Raw genomic sequence first — 22,022 nt, forward strand, 5'->3', positions numbered from 1 at the left:
AATATTATATTTAATTTCTGCTGATAGATGTCCCTAAATCTCACACACGGGGCCTTTAAGATAGTCTACTGTAACTTTACCTTAATATTTCTGTTTTATTATAGACTCCACTACATTTATGTAATGGCTTTTTGTGCAAAAAACAGATGATAGGTAATCAAAATAAATCAAATACAGTGTGTAGGTTCTGCACAGCAGCTCAAAGGTTGGTCTTAGAAAATGGGTTCAAACCTGACCTGGCGGTCTGGGGCTTTTCTTTATGGAAGTGTGCATGATTTCCTGCATGTGGCTTTCCTGTGAGTGCACCAGCTCCCTTGCACAGTCTAAAGACCTACAGGTAAGATGACGTGTAAATTCCAAATTGTCTTAAGTGTGAGAGGTTATAGAAAGTGGGTGGACAGATGGATAGCATGTACAGTTAAACACCCCAGTTACATTTTTACTGTACACTTTTGTCTTGCAGCTTCAGTGATCAACATAAATATTTTAGACTCCAGTCCAGCATCTATATCAGTGACATGTGTAGCTGAAGTAGTGAAAAGCTTTAACACAAATATTCTTTTAATGCCGTGCATTTTGGTGATAATGACAAGATGTGTGCCTCAAGGTCTGACAACCAGCAGCTGACTTCACAGATTAAGCACTTGATTTTGTTTTGATATATAACTGCCAAAACAGGCGTGAAGTAACTCCTCAACCCAGCTCCAGCCTTGGTCTCTTGACTCAACATTTTGTAAGGGTCTTAAACAATTTATTTAAAAGTGAAAGTGAACTTACACTGAACATAAAATCTCCAAAATCCCCCAACCTCCTTTGTTACATTGTATCAAAGAGCAAAAAAACTGGCTAAGTTGGTTTGAATTATACTGTAGCTGAAACAAACAAGAAGTACAAAACATCCCCTTTCTCCTTGGAAACAGACAGTCTAAAAGATACAGCACACTGCTACACTTCTTCTACATGTAACATACTGTCTACAGTCTTTGTTGTGTTAGGTTTGAATGCAAACTTTAGATCATAACATCAGAAACATTTTTGTAATGAATGATGCACATTCTTAGCATTTTGAAAATCCTCTCTGAATGCACACATGCACTATGGGCTATCTAAGCAACAATAAAACACCATGAAGTGTGAAGTGACACAGAGCAGACTCCCTAACAACCAGCGTGAATAACCACCAGATGTTGGATGATGATTTAGTAGTTTGTTGATTCCAACAACAATGCGTCCAGTGTTCCTTAAAACATAACTTGAAAAAAAGCAACAAGACACGAGGGGAGAAGTAGGAGTGGTTGGAGATGAAAGGAGCATTATGGAGGGAGGGATAAAGGGTGTGGTGGTGTATAAAGCATCCTTTGCATCTCTTTCTCCGTCACTACAGCTCCTCTAAGACTGTCACTCTCCGGTCGTCCTGAGTCTCTGCAAATCAGCTTTGGTGAGTAGAAAATCTAAGCAGTGATGTTGTTTGTATTTTAGTGTCTTTAACTGACTTTAAAAGAAATGCACAACTTATTCCGATATTTGATTATTTTGAATGCATCACCTTGGATGTAATTTGAGTTTTATTTGTGTAAAATATAACTGCAGTTACCAGCTCTGTGGGCATATGGTGTTTTTGAGCTCACTTTGACTTCTCCTCTGTTTTTCATTACTTGTAAAACAAATGCTGCAACAGACATTGCTTAGTTTTGCTCTGAATTAAGTTGAGTTCAGTTATTTGGGTAACTTTAGCCTGTAATGTCGTTACACTGATGCATTGTGCATTCAGAGGTTAGCATCAAGCTTCCAGTATTTCTTCTAATTAAAACCAAACAACAGAACAGTAATATGGTGTTCATTTTGTGTTCTCCTCCTCCGCAATTCCCATCTGTTTACAAACCCTCTGCTGCCTCAGTTTCCTCCGCTCACCACACCCCAGAGAGGGAGCAGCATCACGTGAGTCAGGATGCAACCAGAACTGACTCCCTTGGGTTTATTGAGTCAGTGGAAAAAAGAATACACTTTTTAGACGTTAAGAAAACACACCACTGCTGGGATTTGAATCAAGTCTTGACCTGCATCTTTATCTAGTCTGACTGAGTTACTTGGAGAGTTTAAGCTGTTGCCATAACAATGTGTCACCCGGCAGACACTGTGCGTTAGAGGCTGGTGACAGGGGGACATAGGAGCAGCCCTGGAGGAAACCTGGAGTTTATTTTTATCAAGCCCCACGGAAAAGCCAGAGAAAAACACTGGCAGTGACAAAAGCAATTGGCCAACTTCAGCACAGTAATGATCAGACTTGATGGTCAGATATTAAAAAACAATACTTAGCTTAAAAAAAACAATAATGGAGTAAATCTGTTTAATCCCAGTTTTTTTCAAACAGAGCCATGAACTCAGACACCCTCTCCCTTTCCTTCCCCTTCAACCACTCCCTCAAGATTTAGATATAAATGCTGTCCTTTGTTAACATTCCAAATGTAACCACAGTGCCACATGATCCATTATAGCGCGCAGCAGAGGAAGACCTCGACTTTGCCACTAGATGGCGTCGTAGCAGCATCAAATGAGAGCTTCACCTTTCAGCACCTTCTGCAGTTAGTCATCTGAAGATGTAAAAGGAAAATACTAGGCCAGTCTGAACCTTTGCGTGTTAATGTACAAACGCTCTGATTGACAAACTTCATATGTCATTATCTCACTCCTTGTTCTTTCTGTCCTTTTAAACCAGCTATCATCATGTCGAACACCCAGAAAGCTATAGTCCTCCTCGTTGCCACCTTCGATCAATACGCCAAGAAGGATGGGGACAACAAAAGCCTGACTAAGGCAGAGGTGAAAGAGCTGCTCCAGAGTGAATTGGGAGAGCTGCTGGGGGTGAGTGACCTCTGACCTGTCTCTATCTCAGTCCTGCACAATACACACTGTCTTACCGTACATGCATAGTGCATTGTGTGGAGAGAATGGTGAATATGCTTGGTAGAATTTATGCATCATCACAGCCTGTAGGATTTTACGATCATGCACACACCCAATGATCTTCAACACTTTTCTTACCTGCAGAAAGCCACTGACCAGGCAGCAGTGGACAGCATCTTCAATAAACTGGACCTAAACCAGGACAACAGTGTGGACTTTCCAGAGTTCCTCAACTTGGTTGGCTGCCTCTCAGTACTCTGCCACGAACACTTCACCAAATCATAGGGATCCAAGCGTCACCTTGGGGCCAACATCAAGAGGCACCTCCCTGTGAAAGAGATCTCATGATAGCTGTTTTGAAGAAGAAAAAAATATTTACTACTATTCACTAAATTACCATTAAGACACGAAACATGATCTTGCACAATGAAATAAACTTTCTTCAAAATGAATGAATGAATGAATTAATTTATTTATTTCAAACAAAATAAAACTTAAAAACAGAAAACTGTGTCAATATGGGATGGCTACACAGACATGTCAGTGCCATAGTCTAAGTAAGCTTACAATGCTATTGAGGCTGGCCCAAAACACTGGGAGTGCTTTGGTTGTGTTGACACTAGAGGAAATTAACTGCAGGTTACAACAAGAAGGATGTCACCGATGTTGCATGAATCCTATATCAGAGGTGTAAAACATGCGTAGAAACAGCCGGCCCAAGGGTCAAATCTGGCCCACTGGATTACTTTGCACACCTAATACAGATGCACTTGTTAAGGCAACAGTGAGTAGCCTACTTCATGTGAAATGCTGCTCATGAAGTATTTAGTTTTGTATGTTTAGTAATGCAACAGAAACTCTTCCACCCTGACCAGAATACAGCTCTCTGAATTCAAGAAGTTTGTGCTCTAGAGAAAGGATCGGCACTCATAAACAATGAGTACTTATTGTGGTCATATCTAAAGATATTAAACATCAATTGGCATGTTCAGTACAAAAGAATCTGTATCAGATTTTTTTATCCCTAAAACAGTATTTGTGGAACCCTGTTTTTTAGGCACTGGCAAAACATTTGATTTGTAAATTGATGGTAAAGCAGGGGATAGCTTGACCTGCTTCCTTAGTAGCTCGAGATCATATTGGGGCTGTATGTGGCCCATGAACTAAAACAAGTTTGCTGTCTTAAAGATGTAGAGCACATTGATCAAAGCCTACTATTTAAAGCGAGACTATGTAACTATTGGAAGAAGAAAAAAACGGACTCTTCCTCTTACACATACAAAAATAAAACTTAAAAACTCAATTCACTTTGCCATTTTTCTGTTACAACCTTACTTGCTTGCTGTGGCTTATGACAGCTAATGTTAGCAAACCTTAGATCAGTGGCTCCTAGCTGGGGGTCCCAACCTCCACTAGGGGTCACCAAAGCTTTACAGGGCAGTGTGAGGCCTTCTTCATTGTAAGGGGTGTAAGAAAACATCTTTATAAATGTATACAGTGGGCCTGTGTCTCAGGCTTTCATGCACTTGTGTAAGGAAAACTAAATGAAATTGTTATTGTCAAAGCGTAGATTATTATTCAAGATATAACCTTTAAAAAAAATCACAGGATAAGGGCAGGGTAAAGACCTCAGCACAAGCTACATTCACAGAGCCTTCACTCTCTCCTAAACAGCCTTGTCCTACATTAGAAAATGACACAGCTAAAACAACCAAGGCGCTAATAAAACAATGGCAAAGCAGCAAGGAGAAGAAGACACTTAATTTAGCCAAAAAGAACCCTATTAGGTGTGTATGATTTTAAAAAATAATAATAATTTAAAAAAAAACAACAAAAAAAAACGTAATACAGATAATTCATTGAAAAGTTGCTAAAAAAATCTCAGATGATCTCCTCAAAATTCATCCAAATCTCTTGTCTTTACACAAACTTCCTGCAACTGTTACATTCACTATGTGGGTTAATTGTACAGTTTAATAGCTGTTCTGTGCCGTTATTGTTATGCACGGAATATAATATGTAATATCCACACAATATGTCACTTAGTCAGGGGTCGTCACTTTACTTAATGATAGAAAAGGCGTTCCTTAAGGAAAAAGTTTGAGAACAACTGCTTAAGATGTTACATGTTATTATATAAGTTAACGTTATGACTACTTCTCTACTATCTCTGCTGTTATTATGTTACATTTCTGCATTCTACCATTATTTTGTAATTGTAGCTTGTGGCCACAGTGAGTGATGTTCAAGTTACACAGTCTTGCTTTACCTTGGTCTCACTTTAACTAAGATTTTTGGATGGCTTAATGTTATTGTTTTGTTATTTAAGGGCTCTTCTGGGCAAAATTAGGGTTATACATGTAGAACAGACAATAAGTGATCAAAACAAATATGTGTCGGGACAGCACAGCAGCTCAGTGGTTGGCCCTTTCACCATACTGGATGTGGGTTCAAACCTGACCTGGCAGCCCGGGGCTTTTCTTCATGGAGGTTTGCATGATTTCCTGTGTGTGGCTTTCCTGTGAGTGCACCAGCTCCCTTGCACAGTCTAAAGACCTGCAGGTAAGGGGAACTGTAAATTCTAAATTGTCTTAGGTGTGAGATAATATAAAAAGTGGAAACTCCCCAGCTATATATGGATTACCACATGCGATAATGCTTGTAAGCAGCATGTCAGGTGAAAAAAACCCCAATGACCTCAGACAAGTGTTAAAGAGAATCAAAGCATGTTCTAGTACACGCTTGCTGTAAAGGGGATGGGCCCATTTCTGTATGGTTTCCAAATAGACTGAGCCACAATAGAGATAGATCATCAGATTACCAACCAGAAAGACACTCTACATTACCACAGAGACACAAGACCACAAACAGATGCAAAGGAACTGCAGAGACACAAAACAATTACAAAAACCAGCAGAATAACCACAAAATGATGACAAAGAGACAAAACAACCAAAAAACAAAAACAAAAAAATACCTTAAAAACAACACAGAACCACAAACAGATGCATAATGACTTACGAAAGGCAAAACAGCCACAAAGTCTGTGTCTTGCTTCTGTATAGGATAAGTGGTGGGGCCTTTTGCATTTCTGCACCCAACAGGGGCCCTTGTCTCATAATCTGCACATGAAGATAGGGTATAGTAAAATTATAATTATAATATATTGAAATATATGTAAATACAATTAAATCAATACATATTTTTAACCACATTGTTACAGTAACAAATATTTAAGGAACTGTTTGTTACTAATTAGGGGGTAGTGGGTGGTGCAAAAAGGGACAGGTATGTCAAATATTTTTTTTAAGCACTGGAGAAGGACTTTTTTTTTTTTAATTTGGCTTAGGGGTGGGGCACACAAATTTAAATGGTTGTATTTTGTAGAAACTGTAAAAACCAAAATCATTTCTGGATTTTCAAATCGGTGATGGTCTTTGGATAAATCATGTGCAACAAACAACAAACAAACAATTTAATCAAAATCACTTTGTTCTATGTCTTATTATTTAATAATAGTTAAACTGCTTGCACGAACTAACCAGCATGCACAAGAGTAAAAAAACCGAGGCTTGTTGCATGATTTTGTCCTCCGTTTTTAACTTTTAACTCTTAAAAATCAAAGGGTACAAAATCCAGCAATTGATTTATGTTGGAGGGAGGGTGATACTTTTCCCCAAGTCACTTGGTGAGGCTCAAGGAAGGGTCAACACACACAAAAATAAAAGGAAATCACACCCAGCCACCCTCCTCCCCTGATAAGTCCCCTGATAAGTAAATAACAGTCCCTAATGTAACGCCAAAGTGATGAGTAACTTTGTTTTTAAAATATGAGATAGTAAACTAGCCCAGACTTTCGGTGACGCCTCCGGGAGGTCACGTTGTGTGGCCGTGTCTCGTGACGCTACCGAGGGGCGGGTTATCAACAACAGAGTCGGTCTGTGGGGCTAACGTTACTGTGGGGCAGAGCTCGAGTGTTGTTTTGAATTTACGATAAGACCCCGACTGGAAGGGGGGCCAAGGCCTGTGGATAAGATGGCGAATGTAGGAGACGATGAAACTCGGTCCGCGCTCCCTTCGGCATCCCGTAACGGTCCGGTTGTCGGTTTGTCTGCGGGCACCGCGGGCCAGAACGCGGCTAGCGTTATGGTAACGTCAGGTCCGCGGATGGTGAGGATCGTCAAGTCGGAGTCCGGCTATGGTTTCAATGTTCGCGGTCAAGTTAGCGAAGGAGGACAGCTTCGGAGCATCAACGGGGAACTGTACGCTCCTCTTCAGCATGTCAGCGCTGTTTTGCCCGGAGGTGCGGCAGACCGAGCCGGGATAGCAAAGGGTGACAGGATCCTGGAGGTGTAAGTCAGCGTCTGTCCGTACAGTATAGCCCGTTAGTTAGCAATAAGGCTAGCTACCCAGTTTAGCCCGTGTTGATCCAATTTGAAGCATGTGTTAACATTAGCTGTCTTAAAGGCATAATGCTACGTCACCTGTCTGTTTTGACAACAAAAGTAGTTAGCTCTCTACCTAGCCAACTAGTTATTTGTACACTTTGAGGGTTTACGTATATAACTAAACATTTGGTGATGTAGCTTCACCAAGCTAACGCTAGTGAGTTAACTAGTAGGCTAACCAGCTTACATAAGTTGGACTACAGGCTGTGCATGTTGATTAGCTTTAGCTCACGAGCGAGCCAGGTAGCTAACGTCTTGTTTAGCTAGCCCTTTGCGACTTGACTGCTTTAACGTGGCTGTAAAGACGTAAATTAAATGACAGTCTCGTTGACATTTATTGTCATACGCATAAAAGCAGAATTGTGTATTTTGACCCTGCTCGAAGACAGTGGACGGAAGTGTTGTCGCTAAAATTCTGCATCACACCGTGTGAGTGTGTGCACGTCTTGTTTAGTAGGCTGCTTGACAGTTTGTCCTCCACACCAGGCATGTTGTTTACATGGGACGGTTGTAGGTGCTGTCAATTGTGTCTGTTCATATATGTAGCTTACTTGATTCGCTTTGATATACAGCACATGGGTGACGTTTGTCTTCAGGGCCTCTGTTCGTTTTATTCAGGAACACAATTTTCCCCCTAACATTAACCAAGAAATCCCTTTCTGACAGGAAGCCCTGGAGGCAAACTTCTCCTAGCAGCTGACAGTATACATGACTTGAGCCTGGACACTTTGAAGAAGTTGATTTTGTTATGTCAAACTCTTTCTGTTGTGCCAGGAAAAGTCAGGGGCATATTAGCTTTCTGTAGAGGCATATGTATACAGTTTTAAGAGTCATCTCCAGTTCATATTCGCAGACAGGTAGATTTGTAATAAAGCAAGTCTCAATAAGTATACTCCCATGGTTGTAAGCCTTGGCCTTAATACAGGATAAATACTGGAAACTGTAAAATGAATCACATGTTCATAGCAAATAATTATGTACAGTCACTATAGTTATATATGTTTCTTAGAAATCCCTGTGTATGTGTGGCCAAGCATATGCTTCAACTTCAGGATACGAGCAGTGAAAACAAGTTGGGTATTATTGTGACTTGACTATAGCTAAACTTGGAAAAAGGGAGAAGAGAAACTGTAAACAAGGAACACTGGTTTACTTCTGCTTGCTGAGGCATCAGAAAGGTTTCACCCAACCTGTGTTTTCTCCATTTCAACTGCTAAGTCTCTCTCCAGTCATGTGACAGCACCAGCATGCATCATGTGACTTATTAACCAGCTTGACCATTTTGCAAAAACTCATAGGAATCATCTGGGTCAAGTATGTCATATGTCAGCATTTTACTTCATAGGTTTATGAACAAGGAAAGGGAACAATGCTGCTTCACTGGTGATAACCAGTTGACCTGTGGTATTTCTTGACTGACTGTTGACTGCTGTCTGAGCATAGTTTGTGCAGAACATCAGAGTTTTCCAAGAAAAAATTAACTTGCTGTGCTCTTGCATACGTTTTAGGGCAGCAATTGCGATTATTTTAACAAATACTGCAATTGTGAGATGGGTGACCATTTTAGTGGGAATGGACATTTTTGCATTTCATTTTCACTGAAAATAATAGAAAATGATAATGATGTGTTTTTTGCAGGGGCCTGTACCAAACAAGAATGTGATTTGTAAGCTGGGACATCTCGGTAGCACCACAGTACTTCATTTATAATAGTATGTTGTGACACATCAGAAAATTGCAGTTCCTTTGAGGAGGTTTGGATGTTGCACTTGACCATAGTGTGATTTTGATAGTATTCAAATTAATTGTGCAGCCCTAATATGGGCAGGAGGTCTGGAGGTTTAATAAGGCTTAGTAGTTGGTTATAAGTGGATTAATTGCTTGTTAATGAACAATTATTGATTCCACAATGACATCAAAACATATTCACTACACATTCACTTAGCCTAGTTCACATTCTACCAGCCGTCTTTGCTAGAGCTGAGACACCTTTCTGGCATGGCTCTGCTTCTGTTTTGCCTAATAAGAGGATGATGCGATTAGATTAGTGTTGAGATTAAAACTTCTCCTTTTATCTCCATCTTTTTGGTCACCTTCTGCTCCCAGTTTTGCTGTCCAGTTAAACAACTCTCTCTTTGCCTATAAGAAGGAAGCATTCCCTCTCCCATTCTTGACTTGATTTTCCACTACCCTCTCATTGTCTGTCTGACTTATTCCCTCTTTGATCCATGATGCTATATAGAGACATGGCGTATATTGAACAGACCTATGCTTGCACTCTTGCTTGCTCCCTCCTCTCCTGTGTCTGTCCCGCTGTTTCTCATAGGAAGATTAGCAGAGACACCTGATGCTTGTGCCATCTGGCCTCAGCAAAGCCAAGAGGGGAGGTGTTTCACGGCACCAAAGGAAAGGGAGACATTAGAGCTGACCTGGTTACTCAGCACCAACATTGTGTTCATCAACGGAGGACAAAATGCGCTGACCTTACCACACACCATAATAGGAAAAAGAACAGGATGCCTATTTGCAGCATTAGTAAAACATTATATAATTATGATGTGCAGATCTGAGACGAGTGTGGCGTTATTATTGTATTTAGAGATGCAATACTGACCTTATTAAGTGGATCGATTATTGTTTGTAACATCACCAAACCACATTAAATAGTGTCTTTATGAGAGTCATTAGAAAATGCATTGTTACACTATTCGTTGCATTCATTCAGTTACAGCTGGCAGACAACTTTTAGTGGATGAGAGGAGGATGGTTGAATTAGATAAAGCCGTCAAAGAATACAGACGACAGTAACAGCAGAACACGTTGCCATCCAGAGTTAAAATATTTTAATTTTTTTGCCGTCCTCTGTGACTAAATTTTCAACAGGATGTTACGCGGCTCCCTCACACAAGAAGAAAACATGGCCGATCTGGACAATTAGGATTGTATATGGATATTACGAGATTTATTTTATTTAATATATTCTTCTCTGTTCTTTGTAAACAATACGACATCCCCACTGCTACATACTGTCATGCATGTTTTACTTAAGCGTCCTGCCATTCATTCAGACTGTTTGCTTTTCCCATGCTGTCCAAAAGCTGTTTTCCATCTGCTGTCAACCGTCTGCATGATTCCATTTGAATGCAGCATCAGCCTTTAGTGCCGCAGCTATTTGTGGCCTCATGTTGATTACCTCACGTAAAAGTAATCCCTTTACAGATTTTAACTGTGGGAGAGGTATTGAGATCGGTATCAGGAGAGAAATAGTTGGATATGTACATTCCTAATTATTAGTTTCACCAGAGATGCATTTTGAAATAATTTAATAACAGTCACAGTTTGTCTGTTGTATTTAGAGAGTTGAATCATCTGCATTTAAAACTCTTGGCTGACTTCCTTTCTCTCCGCCCCCCCCCCCCCCCCCCCATCTTCCTCCACCTTTCTCTTGCTTTCCCTCCAGTAATGGGGTGAGCGTGGAAGGTGCCACCCATAAGCAGGTGGTGGACCTGATCCGTGCAGGGGAGAAGGAGCTGGTTCTGGCTGTGTTGTCTGTTCCAGCTCAGGAGGCTGATGGATTGGAGGGAGGGGAAGATGTCCAACCCAACTATGACTACAGTGACAAGCAGGCAGTGCCCATTTCCATTCCAACATACAAACATGTAGAGCAGCACTCGGAGAGGTTTGTGGTGAGTACTAATCTGACACATCACCTCACTCTTTCCTTTCTTGTAGCTGCACCTCAAAATGTCTTTTTTTTTCCTATGGTGGTATTTTAAAACCTGTAATTCTTGACTGTACACTTTAAGTACATTAAAGTAATTGATATCAACCTGATCTATATGCTTGACAAAACATCCCTGTATCCAAGCTTTTCCTGTATGTTTATTTTTATTATTGTTATTTTTTTCTGTCTTTATTTTATTTTCTTCCCTACTCTAATGCACTACGGTCTGTCCTGTCATCATCTCAATGACCATAGGTGTACAACGTGTACATGTCAGGTAGACAGCTGTGCTCAAAGCGCTACCGGGAGTTTGCCATCCTTCACCAGAACCTAAAGAGGGAGTTTTCCAACTTCAACTTCCCGAAGCTTCCTGGTAAATGGCCCTTCTCCCTGTCTGAACAGCAGCTGGACGCTCGGCGTAGAGGCCTGGAGGAGTATCTCGAGCGAGGTAGGCTGATATGGAAAGGTCACTGCTGTATAAAGACAATTGTGTGTTGGTTTTCAACATGGGCAAAAACAAAAGGTTTTCCTGTTACCAGTCTGCATGTTGTTTTAAAGAATTACAGCTCCATTTTCAAAGGCTGACATTCAAGTATGACAAGCTATTTAGACCCATCAAAATCCGTAATAGCCATACAAATGAGAAAAAGGAATAATTTAATATGTACATGCCAAAAATTAAAAATCGTTAGGATAGAAAATAGGCCAAGCACTGGCTGTGATCAATTCTCCACCATGCACAGAAATATTGTAAATCCGAACACAGGTTGCAGACAAAGTGACATTTAGCTGTCCTTTGTTTATTTGATTAACTTTGACCGTCCCCTCTTTCTCTCTCTGCTTCTATTTGTCTCTAGTTTGCTCTGTGCGGGTGATTGGGGAGAGTGACATCATGCAGGAGTTTCTGTCTGAATCAGATGAGGTATGGATTTCGTTTATTATCTTTCTGATATGGACTGCACTGGATTTTAGATGTAGCCATTTCTGTGTAAATGTTTTGATTCTGAACTTATTGTAGTTGTAGGTTTGGGTTTTTGGTTGCACAAGATGTACAACTTTTGTCTTGTAAGCCAGGGAATCTGCACAGCATCACAGTACTTTGTTTATTATACCACGCTTTCTAAAATTCAGTGTTTCATCTTTACTTTTCTAAAAGATTGCGTGGTTAGAGATTTGTGTATCTGATATCCCGTATCTGATTTTGAGCCTATCTAGAGGATTTCTAAACTGATAATGAAATTATGAATATAGCTATTCAACATCCTTTAGTTTTGGATGTAAAAAAAAGTAGGCTTTTTGCCATTAATATGCATCAGCAGATATGGCATTTGGGTTTAATTGCTTCAAAGTCGCTGTCTGTCCATGATGTACGCCAGCATGGAGTTTGGGAGAGCCAAAACAATTAAACCATTAATTGTATTGCTTTTCTAGTGTTTTGAGGAATGACAGCATCAGGGGACAAACACAGTAACACTGACTTCATCCAGCTCGTAAAGAACCACAAATAGGAGTATTACTGTCAGACTTCTAACACACAGAAAGTTCTGTTTTAGTAATATCTTGTTTGTTTCTGTTCTTTATAACCCAGAAGTAATTAGAAATAATTCAAAACACACATATGCACGCACAGTGAAGCAACCAGGCACATACCTGTTTGTTAATCCACACGAGTTAATGCAGCTCCACAGCTGTTCTCATCATGTGTTGCTCCGCTGTGCAGAACTACAATGGAGTGACAGATGTAGAACTGCGAATAGCTCTGCCAGACAAGACCACCATCTCTGTCAGAGTCCGCAAGAACAGCACCACAGACCAGGTGTACCAGGTAAGAACACAAGGCATCCACAATTTCCCCTCGGGATCAATAAAGTGTGTCTGATTCTGATCTGCTGCAATGATGCCATCATACACTTATGATGTACAGTTTATTGGACTATTGTTTTGACATCTCAGTCAGGCTTTGCATTCAGTTCTAAGCCAGAATTAGGACACTGAGGAATGCAAAATCAAATCATGTCTCCAGGCAAAAACTCCATAGGTGTAGAACGTATGAAAGGGAAAACACACTTTATGAAAGATATACTTACGTGGTGCAATAGAAATTCTCAAACAGTGTTTTTCTTACATAACTGACTCTGTATTGCTCTTCCTGTAGGCATTAGTGATGAAGGTTGGAATGGACAGTATTATGGCGAGCTACTTTGCCCTTTTTGAAGTCATCAACCACTCGTTTGGTGAGTACTGATGGTCATTAGTGTTTCACAGGGAAATCATGGAGCAGTTTCCCATGTTCCCATGTGTTTAATTTAAAAGCGCTCTGAATTATGTCTTCATCAAGTGGCCGCTCCTTTTTCTAAATAAGGCCCCGTATCATCGTCCCACTGGTGAGTATAGTTCATAGGGCCTAGGGATGTACAGTCCTGGACAGCAAGGACAGGTAATTTAGCACAGACTAGAATTAATTATTTTCTAATGACTAAACAGACCCCCTTGTCTTCTCATCCCCCTCCACATCCCTGTCCTTCTCTCTGTTGTTTGTTGCAGTGCGGAAGCTGGCGCCTAATGAGTTTCCCCACAAGCTTTATGTGCAGAATTACACGTCGGCAGTGCCGGGGACTTGCTTGGCGCTCCGCAAATGGTTGTTCAGCTTCCAGGAGGAGGAGTTGCTGAGAGACAACCCGCTGGCACTGCACTATTGCTTTCACCAGGTAATAACAATAATTGAATCCCACTTGCCATGGGTTTAAGGGAACTCAGCACAAAATGTGGTCCTCTGGGGTTTTTTTTTTTTTTTTTACTTTAAGAGTTTATATACTCCTCCCTGAGCTGAAACTGTTGAAACATGTTGGAGGCTTCAGCATTTTTGGTCATGGATAATTTCAGCCATAATGGAAGAAACTGACTTAATTACTCTACTCTGTTACTCCTAACTACTGATACTAGTCTCAGAATCATTCAGTTCCCCATCTGGTTAATAATTCCTACAGTTAAAAAAATCCCCTTTACACGGACAGTCAGTGCATCTCTGTTATTTTATCCTTTTCAAGACATTAAACACAACATGATTATATAGTATCTCAAGACTGCCAAACTAAACACTAAACATGCTTTTACATTGAAACAAGCAAAATCTGGCTTAGTGGTTCCCAAGGCTCATACAGAAGTAGAGGTGTTTTCTTACTTTCCTCTTATTTTCTTGTGTTTGAGACGTTTGTGGGCGTGTACCCCCACAGCGCTCAGGTGAGTTGGGGACTTATCAAGCAGAGACACAGCACAAAAAAAATGCTGCACCTGTTATTTTGCCTCATTGCCCCTCTGTGTTCTACATTCAACAATAAATAAGTATTATTATTTTTTATTTATTTATTTTTTTTTTTCAGTTTTCTAAAACTGTGTCATCTTTGCATTTAAGAAGCAACATTTTACCTAATAATAGCCTAACAGTGAAGCATATTTATAGACCAAATCTCAATGTTTGTTTTCAGTAACTTCCACGGAGAAAACTCCTGTGTCACGTACATGAAATGGAACAGTGCTGAGCAAACACTGCCTTAATTGGTCATTTTTTAGCCACCTATAAAAAGCACACCTAAAAAAATCTGTCAGTTTAAGTGTAAACTATATTTTTAGAATATTTTCACAGCTTTACCTTTCCATCAGACAGCTCCTGATAAATTAGAAGGATGCATTATTTAATTTGCAAAAATATAAACAAACAAAAAGTGTTGCTAATACTGCGTATTGCATTGTTGAGCCAACTTAATCACTGCAGGAGGAATTCCCTCCACTGTGACAGCCCCACAGAGAACCATGATAATCTACAAGCTAGCAAAACTTTAACCACAATTTTGAAGTTTGAAGTGTGGACTGGAAAAATAATCCTCTAATGCAAATGCACTAAAAATAACCATAGCAGCAGCAGCAGCAGCAGCCTACAGGCTGTCCGCTGACCAATAAAGGTCACTCCCTGAAGCATTTTAGGCATGTTAGGTTCAGCAGTGACCCATTACAACATTTTCCACCTCTAAAGTCATCAAAACAATGAGCTTTATCTCGCTCTAGTAACCTGTCTCACAATGTCATTTGATACGTTGTTATCACAGTGATTGTTATTGTTGCCATTGGTTACTTGAGGCAGGTTATGTTCTTGCTAAATGTTTTTAATGGATAATCATTTTTGTGCAGTGACCTCAAATAATAAATGGTGTTGTATCTCTTCCTACCACCCCAACCCTCCATCCACCCCACCCCCTGTCTGTCCAGGCATTGGAAGATGTGAAGAAGGGATTCATAAAAACAGAGGACAAATCCTACCAGCTGCAGAAGCTGGCAGAGCAGCGCAAGATGGCCACGGTCAGTCCCACAGACCATTCTTTGTTCGGGGAGGGGATTGGGATGACTACACTTTTTGCTTGCTGACCAGAGCCATCACCAAAATGTTACCAAATAGAAACGGACAGAAAAGTCAGAAACCCTTTCACACCTCAGAAGGCAGCCCTCTGTGGCGTAAACAGAGATAAAGCCACCGAGTTAATATTGATGCTTGTTGAACATTAAATGGAAGTGGCATGTGTGAGTGAGAGGGCTTCTCTGTGTAAATTTAGACTACATTGACAGCTATGCAGCCACCCAGCACAACATTTCTAAGTGTAAGGCTGTGTCTGATATAAAAAATGTTCATGCAAACAAGAACATGTGCTTCATCGGGATCAAGGACTAAAAAGAACCAGGCGGAGTACCACAAGTATTTAGTTACCATGCACCCTTATTTGTATCTCAAAAAAGCCTTTATTTGTATGAAAGAGATGTAGGGATATTGCAATGTAGTGGAATATAAGTAGCAATTATTACTGATAGGTATGCATCTTGCAACCAAAACAATTTTGTCCAGATTCTGAGTCAAAGTGAACGTAACTGCAAACCTTCTTCTGTTACAAAATGAAAAGTTACACCTGTAAGTTAACAAATTTATTTAGATTGCCATAATCTGGTTACATACAGTGTTGGTGACTGATATGTGTGTTCTGTAATACTGTGTTAGTACCTGAGTTTGTTGCGAACATGCGAGGGCTACAATGAGGTGGTGTTCCCCCACTGCTCCTGTGACTCGAGGAGGAAGGGACATGTCATCACAGCTATCAGCATCCATCACTTCAAGCTGCACGCTTGTACCGAGGACGGCACACTGGAGGTGAGTGTTTGTCTTTGCTAGTTTTCAGTTCTTAAAGTTCCACAGTGGTTGCCAGTAAGCCACAGAATTGAATTTAAGGTCTGTTTTTTTAATTATAAATCTCTATATGGAGTTGGCTGTAAATACATAAGTGCTTTTAAAACCCAATGTCTTATTATCTTTACATTATTTTTACAATTTTAGATCTTGTAAGTTATTTTTGCTATTTTTTTACATATGTCTTGTTTTTCATTCAGATTGTATCATTTTAACTAGACTTGCACCGATTAATCGGCAGTGCTTGGGAATTGGGCCGATATTCACGTGATCGTCCGTGACCTGCGACCGGCCGGTCAGTCTAAAATATGCCAATTTAAAATGCCGGTCAAATTCCCGCCGCGCCGCATGATTGACATCGTGTAACATCAGCAGCGCACACACGCTCATGTGCAACTCACGGCTTGGGCGATGTGAGGAAGTGAAACATGGGCGGCTTCTCACCTTAATCATTCAGGCACACACATCAAAAGAGAGAAGGAGAAAGTGTTCTCACTGTTGCACTGTGCCGCTTGAAACTGATGAGGCACGTGCCCGCATGCCGAAGAATGTGCACCTTTTTTCTAGTTGTTGAAACGAGAATGTCCATAACACTGCACTTTGTAGATGTGAAGACCTCTGTGAATTTTTCATTAGATTTGAGCAAAAAGGAAAATGTTTCTTAACCTGTGTCACTGTTTTTGTTTGTTTGTTTGAGATGATTATTGAAAAGCTGGTTGTGTCTTGGTTAAAATGTTCTAATAAAGGAAAGATAGAAAATATTGCAATATCATGTGTGCTGCAAAGTGGTTCGAAAAAAATGAAATTGGAATTGGCCAAAATCGGAATCGGCCGTCCAAACACTCTGCAAATCTGAAATCGGGATCGCCCCAAAATATTGTAATCGGTGCAAGTCTAATTTTAACTTCAAATTGTGTTGTTTTAACTTTGAATTTTTCTTTTGTACTGTGTTTTAACTTGTTTGTCCGGTACCTTGAACCTACCTTTGTGTACGAAGTGTGCTTTATACAAGAATTGCCTTGCCTTGCCTACTTTGATTTTTAAAAAAGTGTAAAAATAAATAATTGTTAAGCTAAACACTTTCATGCCTATGTATACATGGGGCTTACCTACTGTAAACTCTCTCCCTCAGAACCAGGTGATAGCTTTTGAGTGGGGGGAAATGCAGCGTTGGGACACTGATGAGGAGGGGATGGCTTTCTGCTTTGAATACGCCAGAGGAGAAAAGAAACCTCGCTGGGTCAAGATCTTCACTCCATATGTGAGTGTGCACACAACCACACATCTGTTTGACTGCACTGTGCAGGTTCTCTATTGTGTTAATGTATTTATTCACTAATGTCTGTGGAATTAGCAGCTTTGGGGTGACAAATGTTGTGATATTTTTAGTGGAACGATAGATAGATAGATAGATAGATAGATAGATAGATAGATAGATAGATAGGCTCTGTTTTCAGGCTTTAGAAAATCTAGTCCATGATGGGAGACTTGGCAATCACAGGTCATTTCAGAGAAAGCAAAGAATTAGGCATTGCAATATCTTGATTCATATTTGATCAGTGCTGCCTAGTCTGACAGTTAACGAGCAGTGATTGACATGATTGACAGCTGCGTTACAGAGATTCCTCAGCTCTGATTGGCTGGGATTCTTGCAAATGCCACCAGGAGCACAATGAGAAGACAGAGGAGGATTTCTTTTTTTCCACAGATGATCTGCCTCATGTACAACTGTTAAGATAAAGTGACATCTATAAAAAGCTTTGTCATTTTTGCTAAAAAGAAGTTATGTACTGTAGCTTTGATAGTCATCCCACTTTCCTTCACATGTAGTAATACAGTGCCCTCCAAAAGTATTGGAACAGTGAGGCCAATTCCTTTATTTTTGTTGTAGACTGAAAATATTTGGGTTTGACATCAAAAGATGAATATGGGACAAGAGATCAACATTTCAGCTTTCATTTCCAGGTATTTACATCTGGATCTGATACACAACTTAGAAGATAGCACCTTTTGTTTGAACCCACCCATTTTTCATGAGAGCAAAAGTATTGGAACATGTGACTGACAGGTGTGTTTTGTTTCCCAGGTGTCTCCCAGTTACATTGATTATTCAAACAATAAATAGCACTGGATGTCTGAGCTCAGTTTCAGATTGGGTACGATAGGTTTTGCCTGTGCAGACTGCATTTAGAGGTGGAACCAACATGAAAACCAGAGAGCTGTCTATGGGTGAAAAAGAAGCAATTGTGAATCTGAGAGAAGATGGACAATCAATCAGAGCCATTGCACAAACATTGGCCATAGCCAGTATAACCATTTGGAATGTCCTGAAGAAGAAAGAAACCACTGGTGTACCAAGCAACAGACGTCGAACAGGTAGACCAAGGAAAACATCAGCAGCTGATGACAGAAACATTGTGAGAGCTGTAAAGAAAGACCCTAAAACAACTGTTAGTGACATCAGCAACAACCTCCAGAGGGCAGGAGTGAAGGTATCACAATCTACTGTTCGCAGAAGACTTCATGAACAAAAGTACAGAGGCTACACCAGAAGATGCAAACCACTCATTAGCAAGAAGAATAGGAAGGCCAGGCTGGAATTTGCCAAAAGGTACAGAGATGAGCCTCAAAAATTCTGGGAAAAAGTTTTATGGACTGATGAGACAAAGATTAACTTTTTCCAAAGTGATGGAAAGGCGAAAGTTGGGAGAAAGAAAGGATCTGCTCATGATCCCAAACATACAAGCTCATCTGTGAAACACGGTGGAGGTAATGTCATAGCTTGGGCTTGCATGGCTTCTTCTGGGACGGGCTCTTTCATCTTCATTGATGATGTAACACATGATGGCAGCAGCAAAATGAACTCAGAAGTCTACAGAAACATTTTGTCTGCTAATTTAAAGAAAGATGCAACCAAACTGATTGGGAGATCCTTCATCATGCAGCAAGATAACGACCCAAAACACACTGCCAAAAAGACAAAGGAGTTCATCAGGGGCAAGAAGTGGAAGGTTTTAGACTGGCCAAGTCAGTCTCCAGACTTAAACCCAATAGAGCATGCATTTTACCTGCTGAAGAGGAGACTGAAGGGAGTAACCCCCCAAAACAAACAACAACTGAAAGAGACTGCGGTGAAAGCCTGGAAAAGCATCACAAAAGAAGAATGCAAAAGTTTGGTGATGTCAATGGGTCACAGGCTTGATGCAGTTATTGAAAGCAAAGGATTTGCAACTAAATATTAAGTCTCATTCACTTTAATCTATTTTAAGTTTATATGTTCCAATACTTTTGCTCACCTAAAAATTTTGTGTTCCATTACAAATAATGCTATCTTCTAAGTTGTGTATCAGATCCAGATGTAAATACCTGGAAATAAAAGCTGAAATGTTGATCTCTTGTCTCATATTCATCTTTTTATGTCAAACCCAAATGTTTTCAGTCTACAACAAAAGTAAACGAATTGGACTCACTGTTCCAATACTTTTGGAGGGCACTGTATGAAGCGGTGGTAAAAAGCAAAAAGTTTGCGCTGTAACTTGTGCTGTATTGGAGGGCTGAATATCAATTCTGTTTGCTTTTCTCCCAGTTTAACTACATGCATGAGTGCTTTGAGCGGGTCTTTTGTGAGCTGAAGTGGAGGAAACAGGTAAGGACAACTCCTTTCCTCTTTCATTGTGGGAAGTACACGACTCTGTGCCAAGTTCTAAATTCTGACCATGGCTTATTTGTGCATTTTTCTTTACAAATACAATAAGACCCCGTAGATGTTTTCCTCAGGCTGTTGCTTACAATTATTGATTTCTTGTGTGTTGATTTCTGTGCTGTCAGGTGGAGGAAGAAACATCTGACAAAGACAACAAAAACTGCAGTAACAATGGTAAGCAGCAAGCTTTTTTAATTGTTTTTATCCTAACTACAAAGTGATAACATTGTCACAGTTGATTTAACAAAGCACCAACACTGGAGGGTAAGAGGCTAGATTTTATCTAGGGCATACTATGAAGAAATGTGTATTCAGATGAGGTCCTGAGTGGTGCTTTGAATGACGGCACCCATCAAGCACCATGAATTATGCAAAAAAAATCTGACAAAAACTAAAAGGGCAAGGGCAGGGAGAGGATTTCAAGTATGCTGTCTTTTATTACAGGCAAAAATATATACTATGTGAACATTTCACTAGTTCTTAAGTAACTTCAGTTCAGTGACATTAAATTACAACCGGCCCTAAAAGGGTGCTTTCAGATACGCTTCTGTTGTTTTATTATCTCTCTTGTGCAGCTTCTATTGCATTATAAGGAACTGAACAAAGTCAAGGGGAAAGTACAAAGCAGAGTAAATGCTGCATTTTAAAGACAGTTTGACAGAGCTTCACAGTGTATTTAAGTAAGAAGAGAGTAAATTCTCCTCTGGCGAGCACCGTAAGAAGACATATACTTGTGTGTTTGTGACACATTGACAAAGGTATTCAGAACAGACAAATGTATAGACATGTGACTCGCTATCAGGGCCATCTGCAAGAGAACCACACGTGAGAGGGAAGTCGAAACTTATTTGTCCCATGTGAGGCAGCACAAGACAAGCTATACAAGTATTTGGACAAGCAGCTGCAAGGCATGAAGATAAGTGAGCAAGTTACAAGAACAGAGACAGATACTTTGTAGCTAAGGACTGAGAAGGCTGAGGACATCCAGATATTGAGTGAGGGCTTCAACATTTAGCACACACAGACTTATAATCACTCAGCACAGTGAAAGTTCAGCAAGGTTGGTGACGCTGTTGCTCAGACGCTGACTGACTGATCTGTGTTGTGTTGTGGCAGCATTTTTGTAAGTCACATGGCATGCAGGAAAGAAAAAACCTGTCATTCAGAGTTGTTCCCTGAACAGTCTCTCTGTGTTCCAGAGTATCTGCCTCCTTTGGAGACACAGCAGAAGGGATGGCGCCACCTAGGGGGAGAGATTGCAACTTCCTAAAATCATATTTCATCCCTCGAACTAGAACTGGTCCACTCGCATCATCACAGCCACCCCAGAGAGCGCCCATCGACAAACACAGAACTGAGTGACAGACTGAGGCGATCCATGTCCCTGAAAACAAACGGGAAGTGACCGAATTGGGAAACTGGAATAGCCACACTTAATCGACCCCAGGGATGCACACAGCAAGAAGAGCAATGAAGGAAGATAAACAAAAGCCAACTCTCATGTCATTTACTAGATCTCCATAGCGTGTCGGTTGTTTTCCTCCATACATCTGCCCTGTGATGTGAGGCTGGACACAAGCAAATTCTCGCCACTGGTTGAGATGTGACACATACATTCAGTGTGTGACCGGTCAGGGTCAATGCAGCATCGCCGCAAAGGGGGCTTCTCAATGAATCACCACTTGATGAGGAGGCTGCAAAAGGGATAGGATTGTCCAACACTATCTGCTCGACCCCAGCCCTTCAGCGTGGCCCTCGTCTGCTGAGCTGAGCTGAGCTGATAGAGATGAAATGGAAAGATACATAATAATGGGGTTTTCACTTCTTAACAGAAAGCAAAACCACACTTTATACTGATGATAGACATTAACACAAAATGCTGTTTTCTATCTGTAAGGTCAGAGGTATTCTGTCTTTGTCAGAAAACATAGGCGACACAAATGTAACAACTGAAGATGGATATGTTCATAATTGTGTATGTTTAACAATCTTCTGATAAAATACAGATTAATATAA

At 40.4% G+C, this 22,022-nt stretch overlaps 2 protein-coding genes across 2 annotated transcripts; both read left to right on the forward strand.

Moving 5' to 3' along the window:
- Window positions 1-1,283: 1,283 nt before the first annotated feature.
- LOC117263404 (ictacalcin-like) lies at window positions 1,284-3,356 on the forward strand. Its single transcript, XM_033636714.2, has 3 exons — window positions 1,284-1,438; window positions 2,717-2,862; window positions 3,049-3,356. The coding sequence occupies exons 2-3, from the start codon at window positions 2,725-2,727 to the stop codon at window positions 3,187-3,189; spliced, it is 279 nt and encodes a 92-aa protein (XP_033492605.1). The 5' UTR covers window positions 1,284-1,438; window positions 2,717-2,724; the 3' UTR covers window positions 3,190-3,356.
- A 3,462-nt stretch (window positions 3,357-6,818) lies between these two features.
- On the forward strand, window positions 6,819-22,022 carry snx27a (sorting nexin 27a). Its single transcript, XM_033636692.2, has 13 exons — window positions 6,819-7,256; window positions 10,813-11,038; window positions 11,332-11,524; window positions 11,934-11,998; window positions 12,797-12,901; window positions 13,232-13,310; window positions 13,621-13,784; window positions 15,340-15,429; window positions 16,118-16,267; window positions 17,436-17,564; window positions 19,890-19,949; window positions 20,132-20,180; window positions 21,206-22,022. Exons 1-13 carry the CDS (start codon window positions 6,940-6,942, stop codon window positions 21,274-21,276), a joined length of 1,698 nt encoding a protein of 565 aa, XP_033492583.1. The 5' UTR covers window positions 6,819-6,939; the 3' UTR covers window positions 21,277-22,022.

This window comes from Epinephelus lanceolatus, chromosome 16 (assembly GCF_041903045.1).
Source record: "Epinephelus lanceolatus isolate andai-2023 chromosome 16, ASM4190304v1, whole genome shotgun sequence".
NCBI lineage: Eukaryota > Metazoa > Chordata > Actinopteri > Perciformes > Serranidae > Epinephelus > Epinephelus lanceolatus.

Bases quoted from the DNA above. Each gene is read 5' to 3' on its own strand.
- LOC117263404 (XM_033636714.2), top strand. From the start codon at position 2,725: ATGTCGAACACCCAGAAAGCTATAGTCCTCCTCGTTGCCACCTTCGAT. The intron at 2,863-3,048 runs GTGAGTGACCTC...TCTTACCTGCAG, and splicing joins AATTGGGAGAGCTGCTGGGG to AAAGCCACTGACCAGGCAGC.
- snx27a (XM_033636692.2), top strand. From the start codon at position 6,940: ATGGCGAATGTAGGAGACGATGAAACTCGGTCCGCGCTCCCTTCGGCA. The intron at 11,039-11,331 runs GTGAGTACTAAT...CAATGACCATAG, and splicing joins AGCACTCGGAGAGGTTTGTG to GTGTACAACGTGTACATGTC. The intron at 19,950-20,131 runs GTAAGGACAACT...CTGTGCTGTCAG, and splicing joins AGCTGAAGTGGAGGAAACAG to GTGGAGGAAGAAACATCTGA.